This window comes from Gambusia affinis, linkage group LG18 (assembly GCF_019740435.1).
Source record: "Gambusia affinis linkage group LG18, SWU_Gaff_1.0, whole genome shotgun sequence".
Classification (NCBI taxonomy): Eukaryota; Metazoa; Chordata; class Actinopteri; order Cyprinodontiformes; family Poeciliidae; genus Gambusia; species Gambusia affinis.
In genome coordinates this window covers 23,942,536-23,964,785 of record NC_057885.1, presented here as the reverse complement: position 1 = coordinate 23,964,785, position 22,250 = coordinate 23,942,536, and the positions used below count along the sequence as shown (strand labels likewise).

General features: G+C 37.9%; 4 protein-coding genes across 4 annotated transcripts; 2 read left to right on the top strand and 2 right to left on the bottom strand.

The window, feature by feature from the left end:
* The first annotated feature begins 1,165 nt into the window (after window positions 1-1,165).
* Window positions 1,166-8,581, top strand: fga (fibrinogen alpha chain). The gene is made up of 8 exons (XM_044098677.1): window positions 1,166-1,363; window positions 1,543-1,647; window positions 2,687-2,870; window positions 3,080-3,225; window positions 3,893-3,991; window positions 4,268-4,420; window positions 5,569-6,163; window positions 7,303-8,581. The coding sequence occupies exons 1-8, from the start codon at window positions 1,202-1,204 to the stop codon at window positions 7,974-7,976; spliced, it is 2,118 nt and encodes a 705-aa protein (XP_043954612.1). The 5' UTR covers window positions 1,166-1,201; the 3' UTR covers window positions 7,977-8,581.
* A 151-nt stretch (window positions 8,582-8,732) lies between these two features.
* LOC122821054 (fibrinogen alpha chain) lies at window positions 8,733-12,192 on the top strand. Its single transcript, XM_044098891.1, has 4 exons — window positions 8,733-9,556; window positions 9,895-10,078; window positions 10,152-10,297; window positions 10,824-12,192. The coding sequence occupies exons 1-4, from the start codon at window positions 9,494-9,496 to the stop codon at window positions 11,169-11,171; spliced, it is 741 nt and encodes a 246-aa protein (XP_043954826.1). The 5' UTR covers window positions 8,733-9,493; the 3' UTR covers window positions 11,172-12,192.
* On the bottom strand, window positions 11,985-17,473 carry fgb (fibrinogen beta chain). The gene is made up of 13 exons (XM_044098776.1): window positions 17,149-17,473; window positions 15,891-15,920; window positions 15,685-15,791; window positions 14,706-14,805; window positions 14,353-14,421; window positions 14,084-14,198; window positions 13,818-13,924; window positions 13,605-13,719; window positions 13,386-13,505; window positions 13,181-13,303; window positions 13,011-13,105; window positions 12,693-12,883; window positions 11,985-12,602 (listed from the first exon to the last, which is right to left on the bottom strand). The coding sequence occupies exons 1-13, from the start codon at window positions 17,230-17,232 to the stop codon at window positions 12,371-12,373; spliced, it is 1,488 nt and encodes a 495-aa protein (XP_043954711.1). The 5' UTR covers window positions 17,233-17,473; the 3' UTR covers window positions 11,985-12,370.
* A 1,002-nt stretch (window positions 17,474-18,475) lies between these two features.
* Window positions 18,476-21,433, bottom strand: si:dkeyp-75b4.10 (ladderlectin). The gene is made up of 6 exons (XM_044098921.1): window positions 21,361-21,433; window positions 20,920-21,239; window positions 20,339-20,430; window positions 20,121-20,255; window positions 19,740-19,845; window positions 18,476-19,064 (listed from the first exon to the last, which is right to left on the bottom strand). The coding sequence occupies exons 2-6, from the start codon at window positions 21,203-21,205 to the stop codon at window positions 18,997-18,999; spliced, it is 687 nt and encodes a 228-aa protein (XP_043954856.1). The 5' UTR covers window positions 21,206-21,239; window positions 21,361-21,433; the 3' UTR covers window positions 18,476-18,996.
* Window positions 21,434-22,250: the final 817 nt, after the last annotated feature.

Genomic DNA, 22,250 nt, shown 5'->3' with positions numbered 1-22,250 from the left:
ACCGGACCGGACAGGCAGAGCGGGAGATTTATTTACCCACAATCGAGCTTTTCCTGAACCTCATTTTCCACAACTGCAGTCATTCAAGAGGAAATGTGCAGGTGTGAATGTTTTTCTCTTCAATATTTATGTTTATGAAAATATTTTAGCTTATAAAAATTGTTCCTGCTTCAAATTAAAAATCTTCTCGTTATGAAGAGCAAACACTCTGATCTCTGAAGGACCTGACAGAAAAATAACATACCAATAAAATCATTTATAAACTTTGCAACCAGATCAGTGAAACTTTTCTGTACTTGGCCTGTAGGGAAAGGCTTACACTAAAAGTCTATGGTGACCCAGAAAGGTCAAAAAATGCAAAAGCCACAAACCAACAACAAAAGTTATGCTAATACAGAAAAACTTGCCATACGATAGCTTTCATCTTATAATTTCTGTTGTGGCCTGTGCATTTTGTAGCTAATATTGCAAGCTAACAACTAAAGCAACTGCTAGCCTTGATATAATGTAGCTTTTATAGGTTGTTTGTTAGCAGTTTCAAGATAAGTTTGCATATTCTCATATGATTAAATACCGTATAAGCCACATAAAAGTTTAGTAGACCAAACTAAATGAACTTCAAGTTAATTTAGCTAATATTGGAAGCTAACAGCTAAAGTACCTGGCAGCCATGAGCTAAAGTGGCTGTTAGCATGATAATCAAAATATTTGTTATCAGTTTGAACATATAAAGCTAACAGCTAAACTATCTCTGAGTTCAGACATACAATATTTAGTAGGGCTGAAAATCAGAACTTTATAAAAAACAGAAATAATTAGTTACTGGTTTTAATCTTTCAGCTCTTATAATGGTGAAACATCAACCTGACTGCGAGTACTCAATGAAAATTAACTTATTTTCTTGGCAAGTTTAAATAGTCAACAATCAGAAATGTCCCTTTTAAAACAAATAAGTAAAAAATGCAAAATTATTTCCGTATTGGTGATTGTTCCAATATTGATTAGTCATTCTCATAATTACTGTCAGAGGTTTGTCACTGCTGGCCTTGAAGCAGCAGTCTGGGATCCCCGCACATCCAGCAGCTTGTTTGAGTTTCCTTTATGTTTACTTTACTGCAGAGAAGAGACACAAAGTACAGAAAACAGCCAACGCAACGTTCAGAGTCGGCAGCAGCTGTTGCTCAACTCCGATCAGACCTGAATGTTTCTGGTGAGTCAGAGGTTCAACAAACAGAACCAGCAGGATTCAAAAGATCCGACTGCCGGGCTGCAGGAACATTCAGGATCTTCAGAGAGGAAGAACGACAGAAGGATGAAGAAGCTCAGTTTACTGCTCTGTCTGGTTTCTGTGGCCGTAACACAGGTGAGACAAAACTTATGGACTTTATCATTAAACTTTACTTTCCTAGGATAGTTCTAGTGAACACTTAATGAACCAAACAGTTCAATTTATGCAAAGTTTTTGTTGAAATTGTTATTTTTTAATCCTGAACATTCATCTCCAAACAGAAGATAAATGTTTCTCTTGTGTTTTTTATCCAGGCTACGTTGTTGGACCCGAGAGGAGCCCGTCCGGTGGAACCGGCCACCAAAGACGAGAAATGTGCCACCCAGAGAGAGTGGCCTGCCTGCTCAGACGACGACTGGGTAGAGCAGAAATAATCATATGACAATTATGTTTTTAATACAGTTGACCTCTGTTGAATTGGTTTCCATGATTTTTGTAAACATCAGTAAAAATTAGCCTGATATGAGGCCAGAAGGTTTCAGCAATTTAATTTCCAGAGGATCGAATTTAAACCAACCAAACGATGAAATACAGTTAAACTTTTTCAAAATTTTTCTTAGTTTTCTCATTAAAACCTTGATGCATTTTGAGCTTCTGGTAATAAAAAATATAAAAAATATCTTGGAATATCAAATTTTCTTTTGGAAGATGAATTTAGCTTTTTTTCCAGCACAATCAGCTTTAGCACAACTTTGTGTTTTTAAGATGATTTTTAGATTTGACGGAAATTTTCAAGCAATTGGTTTTGCACTTAGACTTTTTTTCTTTATCAGCCTTTTTTAAAGTTGTTATTTCTAATTATTTAGGCTTTTTATGGCAACACTTTGTCAGTAAACCACTTAATTAAATTCTAGTGAACATTGTTTTGTTTTTAGGAAAAAGCTGTTTTCTTATTTATTGTTCAGCTTCTTTCACAGAAAACATGAAGTGCTACATTAAAACTACCTTCTTAGCTGCAAGTAACGTTTGAGTAAACTTCACCACTGATAACCAAAGTTATATAAACTGTTGGTATTTGCAAACTTACATCTGAATTAATTACTGCTGTCAGAAGTAAGCTAGTTAGCTTCATTTGTTACATTTTTATTTTCTCTTTTGAATCTCTGGTATAAATATTTGTGAAAAACCAGGTTTGTCATCTGCAACAGATATTTTTATGAGTTATTATAACTTGTTATGTCAAACATTTACACCAGCTACTAATACATTTTATTTATTTTGTGTCAGTAGCTTTAAGCTCAAGAAAAAAAGAAAGCTTTTATTTTAGTTTGCTTGCCTGTTATTGTTAAATGATTCATTTCTTTTTGGATTCTGTGAGGTTTTAGTTGATCTGAAATTGTTTATAATTTGCATTATTTCAGGATTCTGGTGTATATTTGTTTGTGTGTTTTCCAACAGTACTCAAAATGCCCGTCGGGCTGCAGGATTCAGGGCCTGATGGATAAAAAGGACCATGAGCTGCTGAAGAAGATCGCGAAGATCCGCAGCCTGCTGGATCAGCACAAGGCCCGGCACCGCTCCGTGGACCTGGTGTCCAAGCAGACCTACGACATCCTGACGGAGAAACTCACCCTGAACTCCGGTCAGCCTCCATCTCTGCCTTTAGCCTGGTGAACATTTGGTAGAAACAGGAAAACTAAATGTTATAGTGTGTGAGCTCAAATTTAAATACTGTTTTTAAACCATAGAGGCCTCAAAAATTACATTCATTCAATTTTTTATTTATGACGTATGATCAGCACCCATTTATCTCCGAGCTTGATGCTGGTGAGTCGCCTCTTTTTCCTGCAGGAAATGACAACATGTACTACAACCTGGCCCAGACGCTGCGTCAGCGGATCACTGAGATGAAGGTCCGGATCGACAGGCAGCAGAAAGCTCTGGCCGCGCTGAAGAGTCGGGTCAAAGACCAGGTGGTGGAAATGCAGAGACTGGAGGTACCAGAGACAAAACCAACAGACGCTTCAGTCAGACGTCTGACACATAATTAATCTAGTAAAATAAGGTTTTTATTCTTGTAATACTGGAAATACACGTTTTATTGGTTATTGATGAGTTTGAATAATTTTTGATGTGCTATCTTTTTAAAAAAGATCTATTTAAAAACCTAATCTTTTTAAAACTGATCTTTATTTTATATAGTTTTATTATAATTCCTACCTCATCCTGACAGGTTTGAATAATTTTCGGCCTTGTTGTTCAAAATTCAGAAAAATCAAACACTGTAAAAAAATATTAATTTATTTGTGAAAGTTGCTGTTATTTTTTTTTTTGTGTCTGTTTTAAAACAGATTTGAATTAAATCAGTAGGTTTCAAATCATAAATCTGAACTACAATAATTAAAATTAAGCTTTAAAACTTGGTGCTCATGAAAACAAACTTAAAAACCTAAATAAAGCATTTTATTTCTGACTTTAATTTGATTTTAGATGCTTAAATTCCTCTACAAACAAAAGCTGGATAGAGACTGAAGAAAAAGAGTAAAGCCGAAAAGTAAATGTCACTATCTGGGAAAGAGGAACATCTAAATAAGGCAGCAGCTAAACTTATTGATTTATGTTTGTATTGATCTTTATGTTTATAACTTCTTGCTCCTGTATTAGGTGGATATTGACATGAAGCTGCGCTCCTGCAAGGGATCCTGCGGCGCCCACACCGTGTACCAGGTGGACCGGGACAGCTACGTGACTCTGAACAAACAGGTAAACACCAGGAAGATATCGCACTTCTAACATCAGCGCAGCTTCATAATTCATAAACTGTATCTATTGTGATTTATGTAATGCACGCAAACTTGGTTTCTTTTGCATCCAGTTTACATAAAAAAGTAAAAACTGCAACCGCAAAAAAAAAAAAAAATTACTGAAGCTGTGAAAATCTTAATGAAGAGAACTAATTTAGTAAGAAGGATCCAGTTTAATCAACTGGTGGTTTGTAGTAGGAGAAACTGTTTTGCTGACGTGTGTGGCCTCCCCCAGGTGAACCAGCTGGACGCCCAGGTGGCCCAGAGCGTGGAAACGGTGGGGACGCTGTACGTGATGAAGAGCCGGCCGCTGCAGAACGTGATCGTCGACTCCAGGTTCAAATCCAAGGACGCGGCGGCTCAGCGGAGGGAGGACCTGTTCTCTCAGGTGAGGAACGCTTCGGGTTCTCCAGAAAGAACCGTTTACAGAGGTGTGACGTAATAAAGCAGAAAGAAACTGAAGGACATAAGAAATGAATCCCAGAAAGTAATAAAATAATGTTAATAATCTGAATTTTTTCATCAGAACCTCGTCTGGTTCTGCAGAGGAACGTCTAACTCCGGGTGTCCAAAGTGCTGTTAGCTTGCTACATGAGCTTCTATCTTATAAATCCCAGCAGTAACGGCAAAACAACTGAATGGGCGTTAATTCCTAGATTAAGGTTTCCTCTTCTGAGTCGGATTAAATTACCACTTAAAGATATCAAGTTGAGAACATTTCAGTTATAGCAGAGACAACAACACACCATAAATGTCATAACTAGCAACCCAACAGCTAAATTAGCTCCAAGCTACTTTAGCTGTTAGCTTGCTTTGTTACTTCCAAGTTAGTAGATTTTTAGGTTTTTCTGAACTTTTACTTGTAAGCCATTTAGTTTGAGGTCACAGCTGCTGACCGTAATTTTCAGATTTTCAGACTCTCTCATCCTGAACGTACCGATTAGCAAGCTAACTCATAACATGGCTCTGAGTTAGAAGGTTTTTATAGCAGTTAGCTTGTGTATTGGCTCCTAATTAACTAGATTTAAAGGTGTTATAAGACACTGGAAGACATTTTAAATATCCAAAAAATAAAATAGAATAAAATCCCCACAGAATCAAAATCATAACGAATTGATTATGATGTCTCTGTTAGCTAAATTTTATCATGCAATTATTTTATTTAGTGATTAATTTATTGTGACAGGCTTACATACAGATTCAAAGTCAAGTACATCTAATTCAATTGATACTAGTTATTAAACAACTGAGTCAAAGTCAGTTTATTATTCAAATTGGTCCAAAAAGATTAAAGTTCTTCCAAAAAGCTTAAGACTGATAAGTCTTACATTATTTTCCACATTTGAGTTATTTAGCATATTGGGTTAAAATTCAAAATAACTGGGCAAACTCAGCTTTCCTAATGTGATCTGTGATCTGGATCTTTCAGATTAACCTCAGCCTGATTCAGTTTGAACCTTCCTGAATTAATTTGTAACCACAGAATGATTAAATTATTGGCTCCCGTTCTTAAATCCTAGTTCCTTCTGTTTCCAGGTGAATACTGTTCAGTTCATCCTGGAGGAGGAAGGCTCCAGCTCATCTCCAGCCACCGTCTCCAAGGTCCCAGGTACTTCCCACTCAACGTCTCCCCCCTCACTCTCCTCCTCCTCCGGATCCTCGTCTAAATCCATCACGGAGCTCTCAGGACGCGGCGACAGCACAGGACACCTGGGCCAGCCCAGCGTCAGCCTGAGCACCAAAACCATCAGCTGCACCAAAACCATCAGGAGGACGGTCGTCCACACCAAAGACGGGCCGGTGGAGCGGGTGGAGGAAGTGGGCGGCGGACCCGAATGTGACGGGATGGGTGGCTTCACAAAGGGTGGGATGGGCTCCTTGTTCCCAACGCTCACCGGGTCGTCCTCCTCTTCATCCTTCTCTTCATCCTCCTCTTCTTCCTCCTCTTCATCCTTCCACTCCGGTGGATCCAAGGGAAGCATATTGGCGGATTCTAAATCCGGGTTGAACCCGTTCGAAGCCGACTTCGGCGCGTTCATGACCGACAACACAGAGGACGACGTTCCTGATTTCCATGCTCGCAGTGTGAAGAGCACGGTTGTGGATCGGCAGGCGGGCTTTGTAGGAACAGGTACCAAAACAACCGAACTGGAGTAGATCTGTAGGAGACGGGAAGGAGGAGGCCAGACAGCTAGCTAGCTTGCTTGTTAGCTAGCCATATGTACCAAAAACAGGAAGTGAATACAAAGCTGTTATTTTATTGGTCCTAGTTTCCACATTTTAACAATTAATGTGACATAGAAGTTTGCCTAGCGTTTTTGAAAAGCAAAACTAACACATTGACTCTCCAAGGACTTTATAACCTTTTTATTACCGTTATCAGCTCTCTAACATCGACCCATTCTGTAATAAATATAACTTTAAATGTTTACAATGGTCCAAACTAGGGCTGGGTGATTTAGTCTAAAAATAAAAGACTGATTGTCTTTTATTTTTAGATTTTAGTTGACTTTTGGATTTTTTTCTAAACAAGAAATTACAAATGACAGAAAATATACTAAAAATGCTTTCTGTGAGTTTTTTTATTTAATTGTTTAACTATGACAATATAGTCATAATATTACCAGAAAAATGTCTTAAACTCTGGTTGGTTTGGGGAGCCGTTGTCTCAGTTTGGTTGAAGTGAACTCTGGTGCAGTTCAAATGCAGATGTGAAAGCTAAATGAACCAGCGACCGCTCCAAAATCAGGAAGTGGACTACAGCACAGGGCATTCTGGGTAAATACAACCAAAACAAACATGCTAACAGAAGAAATTCAACAACTACTCAAATCTGAAGCTGCTTGTTCTCATTTTGTGGAGGAGGAAGTTGCGCTCAGTGTTCAGAGATTCTCCTCTTGTTTTCTTTAGTAGTTCTTGGTGCAGCGCCCCCGCAGGCGAGGAGGGGAACAGGTGTTTTTTAATCAGTTTGTTTAGTTTGACAGTGAAGTGAGAAAATGCAACAAATGTTGCGATTTTGGTCCCAAGTTGAAGTGAGAATACCAGACCACCAGGTGGAAAGAGCGCCAATAATTGATTGATTGATTGATTGATTGATAAAATCGATTTATTGCCCAGCCCTGGTCCAGACAGAGTAGAACTGGGAGATTTACCGTTTATAAATGATTGTAGCAGGAAGGAAGCGTTTTTTTCTGCAGTAAGTTTGAGCCGGCTGATCCAAAGCCGTCCTCGCTAATTGGCGGTCTTCGGTGTGTGCCCCTCTGTCCCCAGATTGCGTCGACTCCTACCAGAAGCACCTGAAAGGTGAAGCGAACGGTCTTTTTAGGATCAAACCTGCCGGCTCCGCGGCGGCCGTGGAGGTCTACTGCCAGCAGGAGGGCATAATGGGCGGGTGGTTGTTAGTCCAGCAGAGAGAGAGCGGCTCCGTCAGCTTCAACCGCACCTGGGCCGAGTACCGCGACGGCTTCGGCTCGGTGGACGCTCTGGGGAAGGGGGAGTTCTGGCTGGGCAACCAGAACCTCCACCTGCTGACCAACCAGGGGGAAACCATGCTGAAGGTGGAGCTGGAAGACTGGGAGGGGGGCGTAGCCACGGCTGAGTACACGGTTAGGGTGGGCACCGAGGACGACGGCTTCCCCCTGCAGGCGTCCGGGTACACCGGAGACGCCGGGGACGCTCTGGCGTCCCACAGCGGCGTCAAGTTCAGCACCTTCGACAAAGACAACGACGGGTCGGGGGAGAATTGTGCGGAGGCGTACGGCGGCGGGTGGTGGTACAACAGCTGCCAGGCGGCTAACTTAAACGGGATTTATCACAAAGGAACATACGACCCAGAAACAAACACACCTTACAAAACTGCGAACGGCGTGGTGTGGCCCACGTTTAAACCGGCCACTTACAGCCTGAAGGCGGCGCGGATGTTCATCCGACCTGCGACCTTTTGATCCAAACCAGGGCTGGTAAACTCATGTTGGGCCAAAACAGGATCATGAATGTTCTCAAAGATAACTTACATCAAGTAAAATAGCTTTACTCAAGGCTGAGGCAGCAGAGTAGTAGAAGTAAGAAATACTGCCACCTGCAGGTGGGAGTTAGCATCACTTAAACCCATTTTTGCAGAAAATTTGCAATAAACTCACAGTTGTGCATTAGTCCAAAACATGCATGGATTTGTTGATTTTGCTTAAATTTCTGGAGGAACTGATTGATGTAATTTTGCGTCTGGAAACTAAAGGACCACATAAAACAGTAACGTGGGCCGGATTTGGCCCCCGGGCCTCCAGTTTGACACATGATCCAATCACTAAACCTCATAAACATCTAGAAGTTTGTCCAGTTACTGCATGAAAACAGAAATGAGGATGTGACTGACGGTTCACCTGATGGTGATTCATTCAACACAACGTTACCCAATGAACTGAACTGCATCGATCTGTTATCTGAACTGTCCAATGTTCCCAAAGTGACCCAATGTTCTCCATGTTGTTAAACTCTGTGAGGATCAGAGGATGAAATCTGATCAATAAATAAAGATTCTGTGTTCACTTCATCTGCTGTTTGTTGTCTTGTTTTTCCAGTTTAAAAACTTTTTTTGAAAATTGTAAAGTTACAGCAACTGTATTAATAATCCAAATAAAATCATCCAAAGCTAACACGCTTCTTAAAGTATTCTTGAAGATAAGATAGTCACAAGAAAGAATGCAAACATAATGTTTTAAAATATATCATATAGTCTATTTACGGATATCCATTTTAAAATAAGAACCTTTATAAAATGCAGCACTTTTTAGCTGAAAAAATGAAAAGAAAAGATCCAAGACTTTCATGTAAAAATGTGAGCAATATTCTCTAAAAAGTCAAATCTTTCTTTGTCAAAAATGGGAGAGGAAAATGTGCACTTCCTTAAAAAATGTAAACAAAATGGTGTTTCCAACTGAGAACTGCAGGTCAAAGAGAAAAGTGCAGATCAATAAATATCAACAAAAGACGAGTCGTTTCTGTTATAAGCTGTAAATGTACTTGAATTGATATACTAAGTATTAATACTTTGTGGCAGGATGTACATAAAATGCAAGTGTAAGCTTTAGTGTTAAAGTATACAATAAGTGAATATCTTATTATTTATGTTCTTTAAAGTAAAATTTGTTTATATGTCACATTTAGTTTCAAACAGGTTTATAAATTTGCCTGCAGTGTTTTAATTTTCTAATGGACTAATATGATACGGATGGCAAAAACATATTATGTAAATGCAGCTCAAATACTGAAAAGGTTTAACAGCACCGTGACCTTTGACTGGTCCGAAGGTCCTTCTGTTCTGACCAAGAGACAAAAGCAAACACAGCTATCTTTCTTTTTGTTTGTCCAAACATAAACCGCCTCTGCCTTGTTTTTCTCTTTAGTGTGTCAGAGGTTCAAACAGCAGAAACAAGATGGCCGCCGCTCTGCAAGTGGCACCAAGATGAACAGGATGCAACGGTGCTCGACTGGATCACATCTCTCTCTGTGTTCAGATGATGATTGGGTAAGAAGTTTGAGTGCACTTTTAAGCAATTATTGATCAGTTTTAAGCAGATCAATAACTGTTTAAAACTGTTATTGATCTGTGTAAAATAGTAAAACAGAAAACATGCAATGAGATAAAACAGACGTGTAGTTACTGGCAACTGAAATTGGTAGGATTGTTTCTAAAGATTTATTTCTAGTAAATATCCTTTAATTTATTGATGAAACCAAAGAACAATGCAGGACCGTGGGTAGAGCCCTGTGGTGCTCCACCTGTAACTGGATCAGTGTTTTCTTTCTGTTCGGAGCCTTTGGCCCCAACTTTCTCACATCCAGCTCCCATTTCCTCCTCCAAAGGTCTCCAAATGCCCGTCTGGCTGCAGACTGCAGGGTTTGATGTCAGAAATGGAAAGTGACGTGGAACAAAAACTGCAGATGTTCTGTCAAAAGTCAAGTGTTTATGAAACCGCAATGGAGAAGTCCATGACGGAGATGACGCACATCTACAACTCTAACCGCAGAGTCATGGTCAACAGATACAGTTAAGATTCACACAAAGTGTTCAGTTTTTTTGGAATAAATAACAAAGTATTAAAGCTGGATTTTGTGTTTAGTTTCCGAACAGAAGTTTGTGGAAAGTGCCGACAAACTGGCCAAGAAGCTCAGAGAACTACGACAGCGATCACGATTTCTGGCCCAGAAGATAAAGGAGTTGCGCGGCCATGTGGGGAAACAGGTGGAGGAGCTGCATCGAACTGAGGTGAGGATGCAACAAAACAAAGACAGTAAATGCAGTTGTGCAAATTTTTTAAGTGAAAGAAAAATTAGACATTTTGTTGTGACATTTTTAACAGATAAAACTGAGAAGTTGGTCTTTTTGACAGAAGTTCTGCAGTAAACCTCACTAGAAAGCTAACGGAGGTCTGTCATAATAAATTTGGACGATAAATTGTCTCAGAAGTTATTGGGATAAATTATAATATTGCTGTTTTGAGACTATTTTAATCTGGTAATGACTTAATAGTGCAAGTACACCTCTTAACCCTCAACAACCTTTAATTTCTAACTGCAAGACATTTCAAATATCCAAAATAAATAATAATTTTTAAAAAAAGTTTCTGTAAACAAAATTGTTGTTCAAAACAGCAGATAGTTGAGACTATTATCCAGTTTTTGGTAGAAAGACACAAAAAAAACAATCCTGCAAATGCAAATTATTGAGCTCGTTTTAATTTATAATCACATTCATTGATTTATTGCTAACATCTTGTGCCTTACATCACCAGGTGGATGTAGACATGAAGCTAAGGACCTGCCAGGGAAGCTGCCGGTCGGCGCTGCCGTTCAGCGTCAATCACCACGACTACCAGACTCTTCAAACGGACCTGAAACAGAAAACCAAACCCGCCACGCCTCCCCAGAACATTCCCAGAGTGACGCTGCAGCCGGCGAACGTCGGGCCGCCGCCGCCAGCAGAGTACAGAAAGATCCCGACGGTCCAGAAGGAGCTGCTGACGCAGTTTGAAGACATTGAACAGAAGTGTATTGTTCTGGTGGATCAGTCAGACGAGGAGAACCCACTCAGAGCTGCAGGTTCTAATCTGGAACCAACAGCTGAGGCTGAATCGTTGTAATAATACTGAATAAAGACTGAAAGACTTCACTTATTTATGTTTTCCTGACAGAAAGACTTTCAGGTTTTTTCATTTTTTCATGTTATTTATTAGTTTTCCTCCTGTCCTGATTTAAATTAATAGAAAATGAGCACAGATACAAACCAAAATACATTTATTTAAATTAACTGATCACTTATTCTTTTAGTTTGAAATTACTGATTGTGGCATTTTGGAACTAAGAAAGGATATTACTAAGCTTTGAAAAGACTTGTTTCTGAGGATAAATATTTAAATAATGACTTGACTTAAATATCAATATAACTTTATTTATTGTAACATTGTTTTATTAAAGTCATGTGGTCTGTCTTATATAATTAACTTATTTCACCTAAAGAAAAAGGAATTTCTGTCTGTAAATAATTTATAAATCTTTTGCAAACATCATTTAAAGATAAATACATTTATTTTATTGACTTTGTTCTTTGTGCAGCTGTTAATAATAAAATTTGTTCCAACAGATTAAGTACGACATTACTTCTGGTTGAACTGTGGTGGCGATAGAGTCTTAAGGTGGACTTGAATATGTCATGACTTGAAGTTTAAGGTGAACTGAAGCAAAAAGTTGTATTTAAATAGTTAAATAGTTATTTACATTCATGACTGATTGACATTTATTGCTTTTCTTTTAGTAAACTGACATTTTGAGAGAATAGATGTTTTTTCTTTCTTCTACTTTTTTTAATCATAATTTTTGTTCATGTTAAGATGTGGCATGTTCATGTTACCTGAAAATTAACTTTATTAATAAAAAATACACAACCAACATACTTATAGGTTCCTCAATGTGTTTATTGAGTAGCGCAGGACAGTTTTATTCACTGTTCCTTTAATGCAAACGACGTCGTCACACAACAAGATAAATCACAGCATATGTTTTCACAACAACTCTGATTTCTCCTCTTTTGAAGAATATAACCTTTTGAAAATATTTTTATTATATAAGAATAAAACTTTTTTGGTTGCTTTTACACCATTTTTTTAAAACTCAAAGTTAGTTGTGTATAAATATGCTTGTGTTTATTGACAAACAGGTTTTTACCATATTATTATTTCTTCCAAATCAACTAAGGACTTTGACGCCTTGATGAAAACTTTTGCTGGTCTTTTATTTTGGCAGTTTCCTGTTTGTGTTGCGTGTTCCCGCCCCTTCTGCATGATTATCTGGAGGCAAAGAAAGGTCTGATCTTCATGCTGATGGCCTTCAGTGAATACCAGCTGCCCTTCCAGTTCATCCACACCACACCGTCATCTGTGCCGTGCTTTGTCATCTTTGACGTGTAGGCTCCGCCTATATAGTATCGCCCATTTGGATTGGCTGAGTGGCAGCGGTTGTACCACCAGCCACCTCCGTCCTCCCTGGCGCACTGCTTGGAGGGATCGCCCGGTGTCCTGGAAGCAGCAGACATGGACAGGAAATGATGACGAACAGGAATAGTTGCAGCATCCTCTGTGAGATTCAGCGTTTGCTTGGTTGCCTACCAGTTGTCGTTGTCTCTGTCGTAGGTGCTGAACATCATGCCGTTGTGAATGGTCATGGTGCGGTTTTCTCCATACAGCTCCAGAGCTCCTTCCAGGAAGCAGTTGCCAGCGTTACCAGAGTAACCATTGACGGCCATCACATAGTTGGAAGTCTCTGTCTGGATGGTGAACCCCTGGTATTGGGCATAGACCTGATAGGAAAAGGAACGGGAAGGCTTAGCTTCAGTTGAAGTCAATGTTTTCACAAGTAAATTCAAAGTTGAAAGATAATTTCTACTTTTTCTTTAGATTTATTAGAGACTTTATGAAAAGACTCACGTTGGCTCCAGTCCAGTCCTGCATCTCGATGAGAACCTCAGTGGGGCCCATCTTGGTCAAATGGCTGATGCGGTCATTTCCCAGCCAATACTCACCTGTCACATGACAACAAAGGACAGTGTGATATTCATCTTCATGGCATAGTTGGGATACAGTTCCTTCAGACTTACCGGGAGTCTCGCAGAAACGTTTGCTGGATTCAAAAGCGATGTTTCCAAAACCACGGCGGTATTCGTCCCATCGGCGGCCAAAGTCAACACTGCCATCAAGCCTGTTCTGGATCAGAACCCATCCTGGAAGTAGACATTTTGAAAAATACTGTGACTTTAACTGAAAACAAATACTCGAAACATGCTGGATGAGTTTCACTCTAACCTCCGTTCTGGGTGGTCTGATCACAGAAGACCCTGTACGGTGGCAACGATGGATCCGGCTGGATGAGATACATCTGGGAGTCTCGTCCTCCACGCCGGTAAATGTCCTCACACTCCTTACCTGGATTGCAACGAAGGGAGGCAATCAAAGAAAACCAGAGGTAATTCTGTCACCCATTGTTTTCCTCTTTGTCAAAAACATTTCTTCGTCCTCACTCACCAGAAACCACCGGTATCGGACACCTGGTTATGCACGGATCCCTGCACTGCTCATTCTGGGACAGGATTGCCTTTTCAAGCTTCTGGATCTTCAGCCTGATGTTGTCTAGCACCCCCTGTAGCCACAACACCATTCACATTAGAATCACCTTTTTATTTGTCTGTCATGTTGGTTCTTTTCTTTATATAATACAACTCATAAAAATAGATTCACCTGCAGCACTCTGATGTTGGAGGGGAAGACCACGTCAACAGTCTCTTTGATGTAGGCGTGTTGTTCCTCTACTTGGTCGGTATACTGACTCATCAGCTGGTTGTTGGCTGAAAACAGCAGGAAATGGAAAGATTAGAAGTGATTGTCTATAGAGACTGCAACCTAGATTTCTCTAAAAAAACCTCATTTCTAAAGGGAAATTTTTAGTCCAAGATAAACATCCATGCAACAAACATGCAGAAAACTAGTGAACCAATGATCCTTACTGTCGAAGACTCGCTGTCTCTCCCTCAGAGAGTTGGAGATGCCATTGACGTAGTTATAGACATTGTTTGACGATCGGGCCAATTCCTCAATCTGAGGCTTGAGTTCAACGATAACCTTACAGGGAAAAGATCAAGAAAACAGAAATTAACTTCTGCATCGTAAAGTTTTTATTTTTGAAGCTTAAACACATTTGAATCTTTGATCTCCAGAGACGATCTTATAAAAAAATTTCCATTTGAATAACTTGAAGAAAATGAGTGAAATTTACCATTTTGACGTTCTTCTCCTGCTTCAGCAGAGCGTTTTTCAGTTCGCAGCCAGTCGGACACAAAGCTCCCTGATGGAGAACAAAACACTCTGAGTGGCCTGAAGCAAAATCCTCTCTTTGTTTTCTAATGTTTCCTAAACTGTTAACCTGTAGTCAAAGAATTTTATGAAAAGCTCTTCTGGAGGACCTCGAACTCAACGTCTTTCATTTCTGAAATCTTTCTTTGCTGATTTCTCAGACTCTCATAAACTAAATAAAATCAAGTCTGCAGATTGATAAGTAAACTGAGAACATGAAATCCTGTTAAAACTTGAGTCAGTCTTGTTTCATTAATGCTGAAAGTATTTTCCTACCATTGCCTCTGAAATATGCGTACATCCTCCCGCTTCAAGCTGCTCCTCTTTCTCCTGCGCCAGACGGCCGACGGGAGCTGGGGTGGGCCGACCGCGGTACCTGAACAGAAAACCATCAGAAAACCATCAGCCTACTGAAAACACAACAGCAAGCCAAGTTTTCATTCTGACACTGAGTTTTCAGGGTCCAAATTTGGACAAATTCAATGAAATGGGCCAACCAAGTCTGACATTTAAAGGTTTTTGTCTAGAATGGGAATATCAGCTAAAAGAATAATCGATTTTCAACCTTTTGGGCTAAAAATAGACCAGAAACTGGTTCAAATGCTTTTTTTGTCATTGTAAAGTCCATTTTAAACATCTATTCACAAGCTATTTTATTATTAAAGCCATTTCAGTTGATTTTTGCTGTGTTTATTTTCATGAAATATGCAGATAATGAGCTTTGTGGAGTTGTAAAATAAAGATAAATATGTAGTAAACGGTGTTTAATTTTGAAACTTAAGAAAATGGATTTAAAATATAAAGTATATTTATTTTTTCAGATTGAGTGAGCTTCTATAAACTTCTATAAAAAATATGAAGCCTCTTTTAAAGGCCTTGCCAAGCTGTTGTAAATTTTCTTTTTCTAAAAACATACAGAAGAACTACAGAAACTTTTTTAGTTTTTATTGCTTCTCAACTGAAAGATATTTTATTTCCTCCTCTGCCAACAACAGGAGTTGGGGTTCCTGGTGTAAGAGGATGTCCAGCTAGGAATATAATGTCCTAAATTTAAATACAACTTTTAATTAAACTATTAAATCATTTTGTTCAAACATGTTCTCAGTGTTTCCTGGATTTTATCAGTTTTCTAGATTGATTCTTTAATGTGGGTCACCAGTAAGGTGAGTATGGATGATGTGTGATTCGCTCCATTCGTCCTGGTGCCAGGTGTGTTGGAGTGTTTTCGTCAGGTGAGGCTGTGGGCGGGGCTTGCCTGTTGCCTGTGCTGATTGGTGGAGGGGCATATCGGTTTGGGTTGTACGAATCTCTGCGACTGCTGACCGGCCGATGACCTCGAGCATCAACGGCTGTTCCTTCGCTCTGCACAGAAAACAAAGTTAATATCATGTTAACAAAGATAAATATTACATATTTCTGATCAAATTTAACATATTCCTCAAGATAAATGGTTTTACATACTGTGGTATTCTTTGCTGCCACCTTGGTGTCCTGTGAAGGAATATTATAAATAATTGTTAGGAATTCAAACTGGTTTGTTGTTGTTGAAGCACATTTTTCTGTGTGCTGTTTCTCTGGTATGGTTTTCTAAGATTAATAAGACAAAAAGATAAATCCATATTTTGATAGCGTCAAAAGTTATGGAAAACCAATTTTGTTAAGAAGAATTTATTAACTGTAATTTTAAGACAAAATTAACTGAATGATCTAAAAGAAATTAGCTATTTATTAAAGTTTTAAAAATAATAATTATACTTCAGTAAACTGAAATTCAACCATAAAGTTTACATCTATTGGTTTTACCAATTATTGGCAAAAATTCTGAATTTTTCTGATTTCATTTTTTCTATATTGTATAACTTTTTAATTTACATTATTCAATGTGACCAAATAAAATTTTTATAAATGTCTAGTACCATCACCAATTTTAAATAACTTTTCATTTCACAATCTTTTTTAAAAATTATTAAAATGTCTGATTTTTCATTTTTTATTTAATGATGCTGCTAAAATTTTGAGTCCCTGAAACAGATATATTACCTAAGGAATCCATAAATTATCTCTCATAATTTAGAGATAAATATGCATGACATATATTTTTTAATATGTCATGCATGACATTAATTTTGCCCTGTGACAGACTGGCGACCTGTCCAGGGTGACCCCGCCTCTCGTCCGAAACATTTGCTGGAGAGGCACCAGCACCTCTGCAGACCCCACAAAGACGTACAGAAAAATGGAAGGATGGATGGACATTAATTTTATTTTATACGTAACTAAGATTATTCTTTTTTTACATAGCAATGATTTTAAATTTTACAGGAATTACTAAAAAAATAAAAATTAAGAAAACAGCATTCACTTAAAAAATATTTGGCTTGAATTGAAAATTTTTTATTGCTTCTCAATTTTAAATTAATGTCAATCCGTCCAGAATATTTTTGTTGTTTTTTTAGTCTCTTTTCATGATTTAATATATTTTTTGCTTGTTGGATTGATTGTTATGAGATATCATGATCCACATTAATAATTGTTGACCTTTTAATTGAAACAATAATCAATAAACAGTAATCTTTAAGGAACAAAATAAATACCATAAAATGCATTATATTATTTTAGCAATAATAATCCGAACAAAATAAGCACATAATATTACCGTTACTGATTAAGAGACAACTTGAATTTATTTTCCAGATTTGCCTGACATTAAAACACTCACCGGGTCGTAGTCATCGTAATCTAAGACGTCCTGAGCCCAGGTGACATAGAGGCACAGGTACAGTAACAGAAACGTCTTCATCATCAACTTTGTGATTTCTCTCTGATTCCCTCTCTCTGCCTCCTTCTTCTGACCCTCTGGTCTTTGCTATTGAGGTTTTTATGCTCTGATCTTCTGCTCCACCTGCCTCCCCCGGGTTTTATTGATCTGCTGCAGTCGATCAGTAACCGTCTGCTGAGGTCGGTCCAACCAAACCTGACTCAGCTCTGAAATCAGTCAAGGAACAAAAGGGCAGAAGGAGCGAGGAGTCAGTTTGTTTAACAAATGGGTTGAAAGGAGCTGATGTTGTGGTTTACTGTCAGTCTGATGAGTGATGTAACATCAAAACACTTAAAATGTTTTGAATTAAACAGAAATGAATAAAATGTGCTTTTTATTTCAGAGTGAATTTAATTTTATATTTGCAGCAAGTCAAAATACACAGATTCCTCATTTTCTGCAGCTTACAATTTTTACATTTACCTGTAGAGGCAACAAAATTATTTCCTTAATTGTGCAACATGTTGATATTTTAGGTTTACACATGCACTTCCATAATAACTTTATAGCCTCAACATTATTACTTTATATGTCGCTAAATCATTTTATAAAAATCAGATATCAGAAAATATGTGCATACAGAGCAAAAAGGCAAACACAAAAGACTCGTATTTTTAATTTTCACTGGAAAAGCATTTGTAAATAAAGCCCATGAAACAGATTAATTTTCAGTTACACACTGTCTTGCATCACATTTAAATATTAATTTTTATCCTCTCTGTCCCATAATGTCATATTTGTACTTAGTTTCCCTGAATTTGTATTATTGATTTACTTCATTATGATCTCAATGATGATTCAGAGTTTCAGGGGACATTCAGTCAAACACAGCGTGCCACTGCCTGGAAGTTCTCACTTCAGAGTCACTGCTGTTTGAGTCCAAAAGGGTAAAAGTATCGCATGACGAAACAACAACCCACACAAACATCCACAAACCTGTGCTAACAAGCATTTCAGCCACTTAATGAGGAAACATTTAGTTTTCTTTAATCCACGCAGAGAAGCAGAGGGACAGTAGATGAGTTCAAAAAGTGGTAAATTTTTATTTTACTTTGCTGACTAAATACGGCTGAAACCAGTGTTTGAATTTTGTGTTTGCAGCTCAACATCTGCAAAATGTTCCAAATAAACTCGGAAGAGTGGACACCTGTGCATAATTTGTATAAAATAATTAATTTATCATCGAAAATATTGAAAATATTCCCTTTGAAGTTGTAATCAGCATATTTCCTGGCCATAACAGAGTAACCAAGTCCTCACTTTTTGTTTGCCTCAAAATGTTCATGAAATATGCAGATAATGTTCTGCGAACAGTTTATTTCACATATTTCCAAAGATAACCTATAAGTCTATATCACCCTGAGGTTTTTTTGTTAGGTTTTTATGCAGATATTGTTATTACCTTTACAATTAGCGTCTTTTTCTTGCTGCCTTCTCTGTTTTGTGTCTTTCAGTGGGGATTTTATACTGCCACATACTGGCCTGGCATAGCTATTGCAACATTCAGGACCTTCATATATGTTTTAAACAGTAGGAGAACATATTTTTGAACCTTTAATTGTTCTCTGTGAAACCACTGTCTAACTTGAGCCACACTTCAGCAGGTTTTGTTGTTTTATTATTGGTTTTATTTCTTTGCTTTTATTTTGGTTATACAATAAAAAAAAAGATTACATGTGTGTGGTAAAAATTGCAACTTCCATGTGGCGACACAGGTCGGGTTTGTTTTTGCTCAAGTTTCATGTGCGTTCAGTTGTCCTTGGAACAAACAAAAGGCAGAGTGTCGTTGCAGGGGGCTGCAGACCACTTCAGGTTATCTGAAAAACAGGCAGACAGGAAGCAAACAAAGGTGTTGATTGTTAATTTCACTGAATACAAGTGGGAGATGAAAATCATCCAGTGTTAAAAGGTAATTCCTGTCTCCAAACTATAAGTATTTATCTACTAATGTATCAATTTATAATTTTGAGAAACATTGTATTTTATTTCCTACAAATAATTTTTGTGTTGCAGTTTTGTGGAAAAACTGAAAAACAGCTTCATATAGTAATGAATGAAAAATGAATGGAAAACATGCAAAGTCTTTGTGAGGAAAGAAAGACATAATATTATGTGTGTGTTTCTCTGTGTGTACATGTTTTCATAATTTTTTGTATTTCCAGTAATCTAAACTAAAAGTAAAAGAAAGGAGGTCTTAAAAAAGTAGATTTCTTGGCAGTCCTAAGAATAAAAACAAGAATGTGTGTGTGTGTATATATATACATGTAGATATGTAAGTGTGTGTTTTCTTGTTTATTGCATATTCAGGGCCCTTTCTGGTCTATGTACCAGATAGGTAATTATGGGGACCAAACTCTAGATTTAACATGGCAGATTTTTATTGTAGGTGTCACTGTTAGTATAGATGTTACTAAATTGAATGAAAGTCAATTAAAAGTTCTATTATGAGTAGGAATATAAACCTCTGTGTGTGTATGTGTTGTAGACATTACAGTGATAATTCATCTTCAGGCAGTGCTCTTCCTTCTCGTTGTGGTCGTCATTGTACCAGTTCTCATAGTAGAACTTGGAGCCATCGGACCACATCCACAAATCAAGCTGTTGGAACAAAATTACATGAACTCATGCAAACCACTATACTTAACTATACAGCACATCATTTGGTGTCAAACTGCTCTAACTTGTTCAAACAGCTGTGTAGAAGAAGGATAATTACATTTGATTGAGTTACCAAACAAGTTATAGTCTGACTTTATCAGGAAAATAATAGTTTTTATGTTTGAAAGATATCACACAAAAGCTATAAATATGACATAGTTTATGTTTGAAGGATAATTTCTCAGTGGTAAATGATGTTTTAAAGATTTCCATACTTGTATGGCATCACTTCCTCCAATCCAGGTTTCTGGGAAGGTGTGTGTGTCTCCTCTGGTCAAAGTTTGGATAAATCGATTCTCCTCGTAACTGTGGACTGATGCCAGGTTGGCTTCCTCAAACTGACAGTAAAACTGTACAGAAAAACACATAACGGTTTCCAAATATCTGATTTTTACCATAAATAAACAGCTCAAAGATGCTTAATTTGCCCCACCTCAGCTTCAGGCCATGTCTTTGGGGTGTCGATAAAGAGGAAACACCGATAACCAAAACTGATCCAGCCATGTGGGCAGCGTATATTCTTTGCTGCAAAAATATACACACGCATTTCAACATCTTTTTTTATTTCACTTTTAACTCATTTTAGTCTCAAATTTAGTTTACCTTTAAAATCTAGAGAACATTCAGCCATCTTAATTTTATTTATATAGCAGTTTTTACAATTCTTTACAATAAAAACAAACATAAAAAACAGATGATACAAACATAAAAGAACTCAAAGAATCAACAGAATTGAAATGCAGGCAAAGAAAAATACAATCAGAGTTAATCACCGCTGGAAAAGAGCTATCAGAATTTCTGGATTATTGAGAAAACTTGCCTGTTATCCATGGCTGTTGATGTTGTAACAAGATATTTACATAGAAAAATATTGTTAACTTTTAATAAAATATGTACCAGTACAATAAACACTGGTGTCTTCTGGTTAAAATAAACCAGACAGTGTCACCTACCAGGAATAGTCATTTTTTACAATGGCTCTAATATTCTGTCAATTTAGACAAAACCTCTCACCACAGTTAGTTGGCCTGACCCCAGGCGGGGTCTTTGTGTTGGGGATCTCCTCTCCGGTGATCATGTCCACGCACCAGCAGTATTGGGTCGGGCCGGAGCACTGCTGCGGCAGGAAGTTCCCGTCGGCGTCGCACTGCGGGCAGAACATTCCAGGGAAGATCGTGCACTGCAGGTGGTTGTAGTCGCAGAGGCCCCCCATCCTCTTGGTGAGGGTTGAGTTAATAGGCACGGCTCTGGTCAGCGTCAATACGCCACAAAACACAAGAAAAACACCAAGAAAGGTCATGGTGGTGATGGTGGAAGAGGCTGGACAAAGGAATCTGCACAAGAAAAATACAAATTAGTTTCTTTTACCACAAAGTGATTCCTAATTAAAGTAAATATTCAAAAAATGTTCAAATTTGATGTGATTGTAAATTGAAAAGCCCAGTGTGAACTCACTGTCTTCTGGATGAGGCAAAGTGTTGAAGTCTCTGCTGGTCCCCTGGCTTTTATTCTGCAGATTCTTCTTGTTTCTGTTCTGTTCAACAGTAGCTCCAGACTCTAATTTCATAATAACAATAAACTTTACCTGCTCCCATGTCATTGTTTTATTGCTGACCTGTACATTAATGAAAGACCCTTTCAGGACTCAAGTTATCATGCCAGAAAGTCTGGGTTTGTTTTTATCCATATCACTTTCATACCATTGTTTGGTTTCTGAATGCGTCTTAGCTTTCCAGAAAATCTCTCTCCTTTTCACATTGTAGGTCTCAGTGTTCAGCTACTATCTGTTTACACTTTGGTCTTATTTCTCTGTATTGTTCAAATCTGGGTTACATGAATCTTTTCTCTCAGATTCTGTAGAAATGTACAATAAAATCTCCAAAGTCACAGGAACCTGATCCAAAATATTCCTGTTATTGTTATTGTGAGAACAAAAATTTACCGATGCATCGCAGAAAATTACAATATCATTAATAAATAGCTTTTGCAGGAACTAAAACGAGAAGCAGAACTGAACTAATTTAGAATATAGTGAGAGATTTTGCAGAAAAGAAAAATTGTTTAAACTTGAACTTTCAAAATAAAGCTGAGAATCAGCTCTGAACATTCAAAGAGACATAAAGTCAATCACAGAGTCAGCCATGTGAAGAACAACAAAGATTCAGTTTCAGTTTCTAGGCTCCACTAATCTGGAACGAACGTCCTGGAAACTGCAACAATGCTGAAACTCTGACTTCTTTTAAACCTGTTTGATTAGAGTTCACTTTGATTAATAATAATAACCGGAATATTAATTAATTCTGATCTGGATTACAACTTTTCATCACTTCTCCATTTTTTGCCAC

What these genes read in the sequence shown, in the direction of transcription:
- LOC122821054 (XM_044098891.1), top strand. Translation starts at nt 9,494, where the DNA reads ATGAACAGGATGCAACGGTGCTCGACTGGATCACATCTCTCTCTGTGT. An exon ending in AGTCATGGTCAACAGATACA is followed by an intron (nt 10,079 to 10,151) that starts GTTAAGATTCAC and finishes TTTTGTGTTTAG; the next exon opens with TTTCCGAACAGAAGTTTGTG. An exon ending in AGGAGCTGCATCGAACTGAG is followed by an intron (nt 10,298 to 10,823) that starts GTGAGGATGCAA and finishes TTACATCACCAG; the next exon opens with GTGGATGTAGACATGAAGCT.
- si:dkeyp-75b4.10 (XM_044098921.1), bottom strand. Translation starts at nt 21,205, where the DNA reads ATGACCTTTCTTGGTGTTTTTCTTGTGTTTTGTGGCGTATTGACGCTG. An exon ending in GGTCAGGCCAACTAACTGTG is followed by an intron (nt 20,431 to 20,919) that starts GTGAGAGGTTTT and finishes ATATTTTTGCAG; the next exon opens with CAAAGAATATACGCTGCCCA. An exon ending in AGACATGGCCTGAAGCTGAG is followed by an intron (nt 20,256 to 20,338) that starts GTGGGGCAAATT and finishes TTTTCTGTACAG; the next exon opens with TTTTACTGTCAGTTTGAGGA.
- fgb (XM_044098776.1), bottom strand. Translation starts at nt 17,232, where the DNA reads ATGATGAAGACGTTTCTGTTACTGTACCTGTGCCTCTATGTCACCTGG. An exon ending in CCAACATCAGAGTGCTGCAG is followed by an intron (nt 13,720 to 13,817) that starts GTGAATCTATTT and finishes TTGTGGCTACAG; the next exon opens with GGGGTGCTAGACAACATCAG. An exon ending in AGGACTGGACTGGAGCCAAC is followed by an intron (nt 12,884 to 13,010) that starts GTGAGTCTTTTC and finishes TTTTCCTATCAG; the next exon opens with GTCTATGCCCAATACCAGGG.
- fga (XM_044098677.1), top strand. Translation starts at nt 1,202, where the DNA reads ATGTTTCTGGTGAGTCAGAGGTTCAACAAACAGAACCAGCAGGATTCA. An exon ending in TGGAAATGCAGAGACTGGAG is followed by an intron (nt 3,226 to 3,892) that starts GTACCAGAGACA and finishes CTCCTGTATTAG; the next exon opens with GTGGATATTGACATGAAGCT. An exon ending in ACGTGACTCTGAACAAACAG is followed by an intron (nt 3,992 to 4,267) that starts GTAAACACCAGG and finishes GGCCTCCCCCAG; the next exon opens with GTGAACCAGCTGGACGCCCA.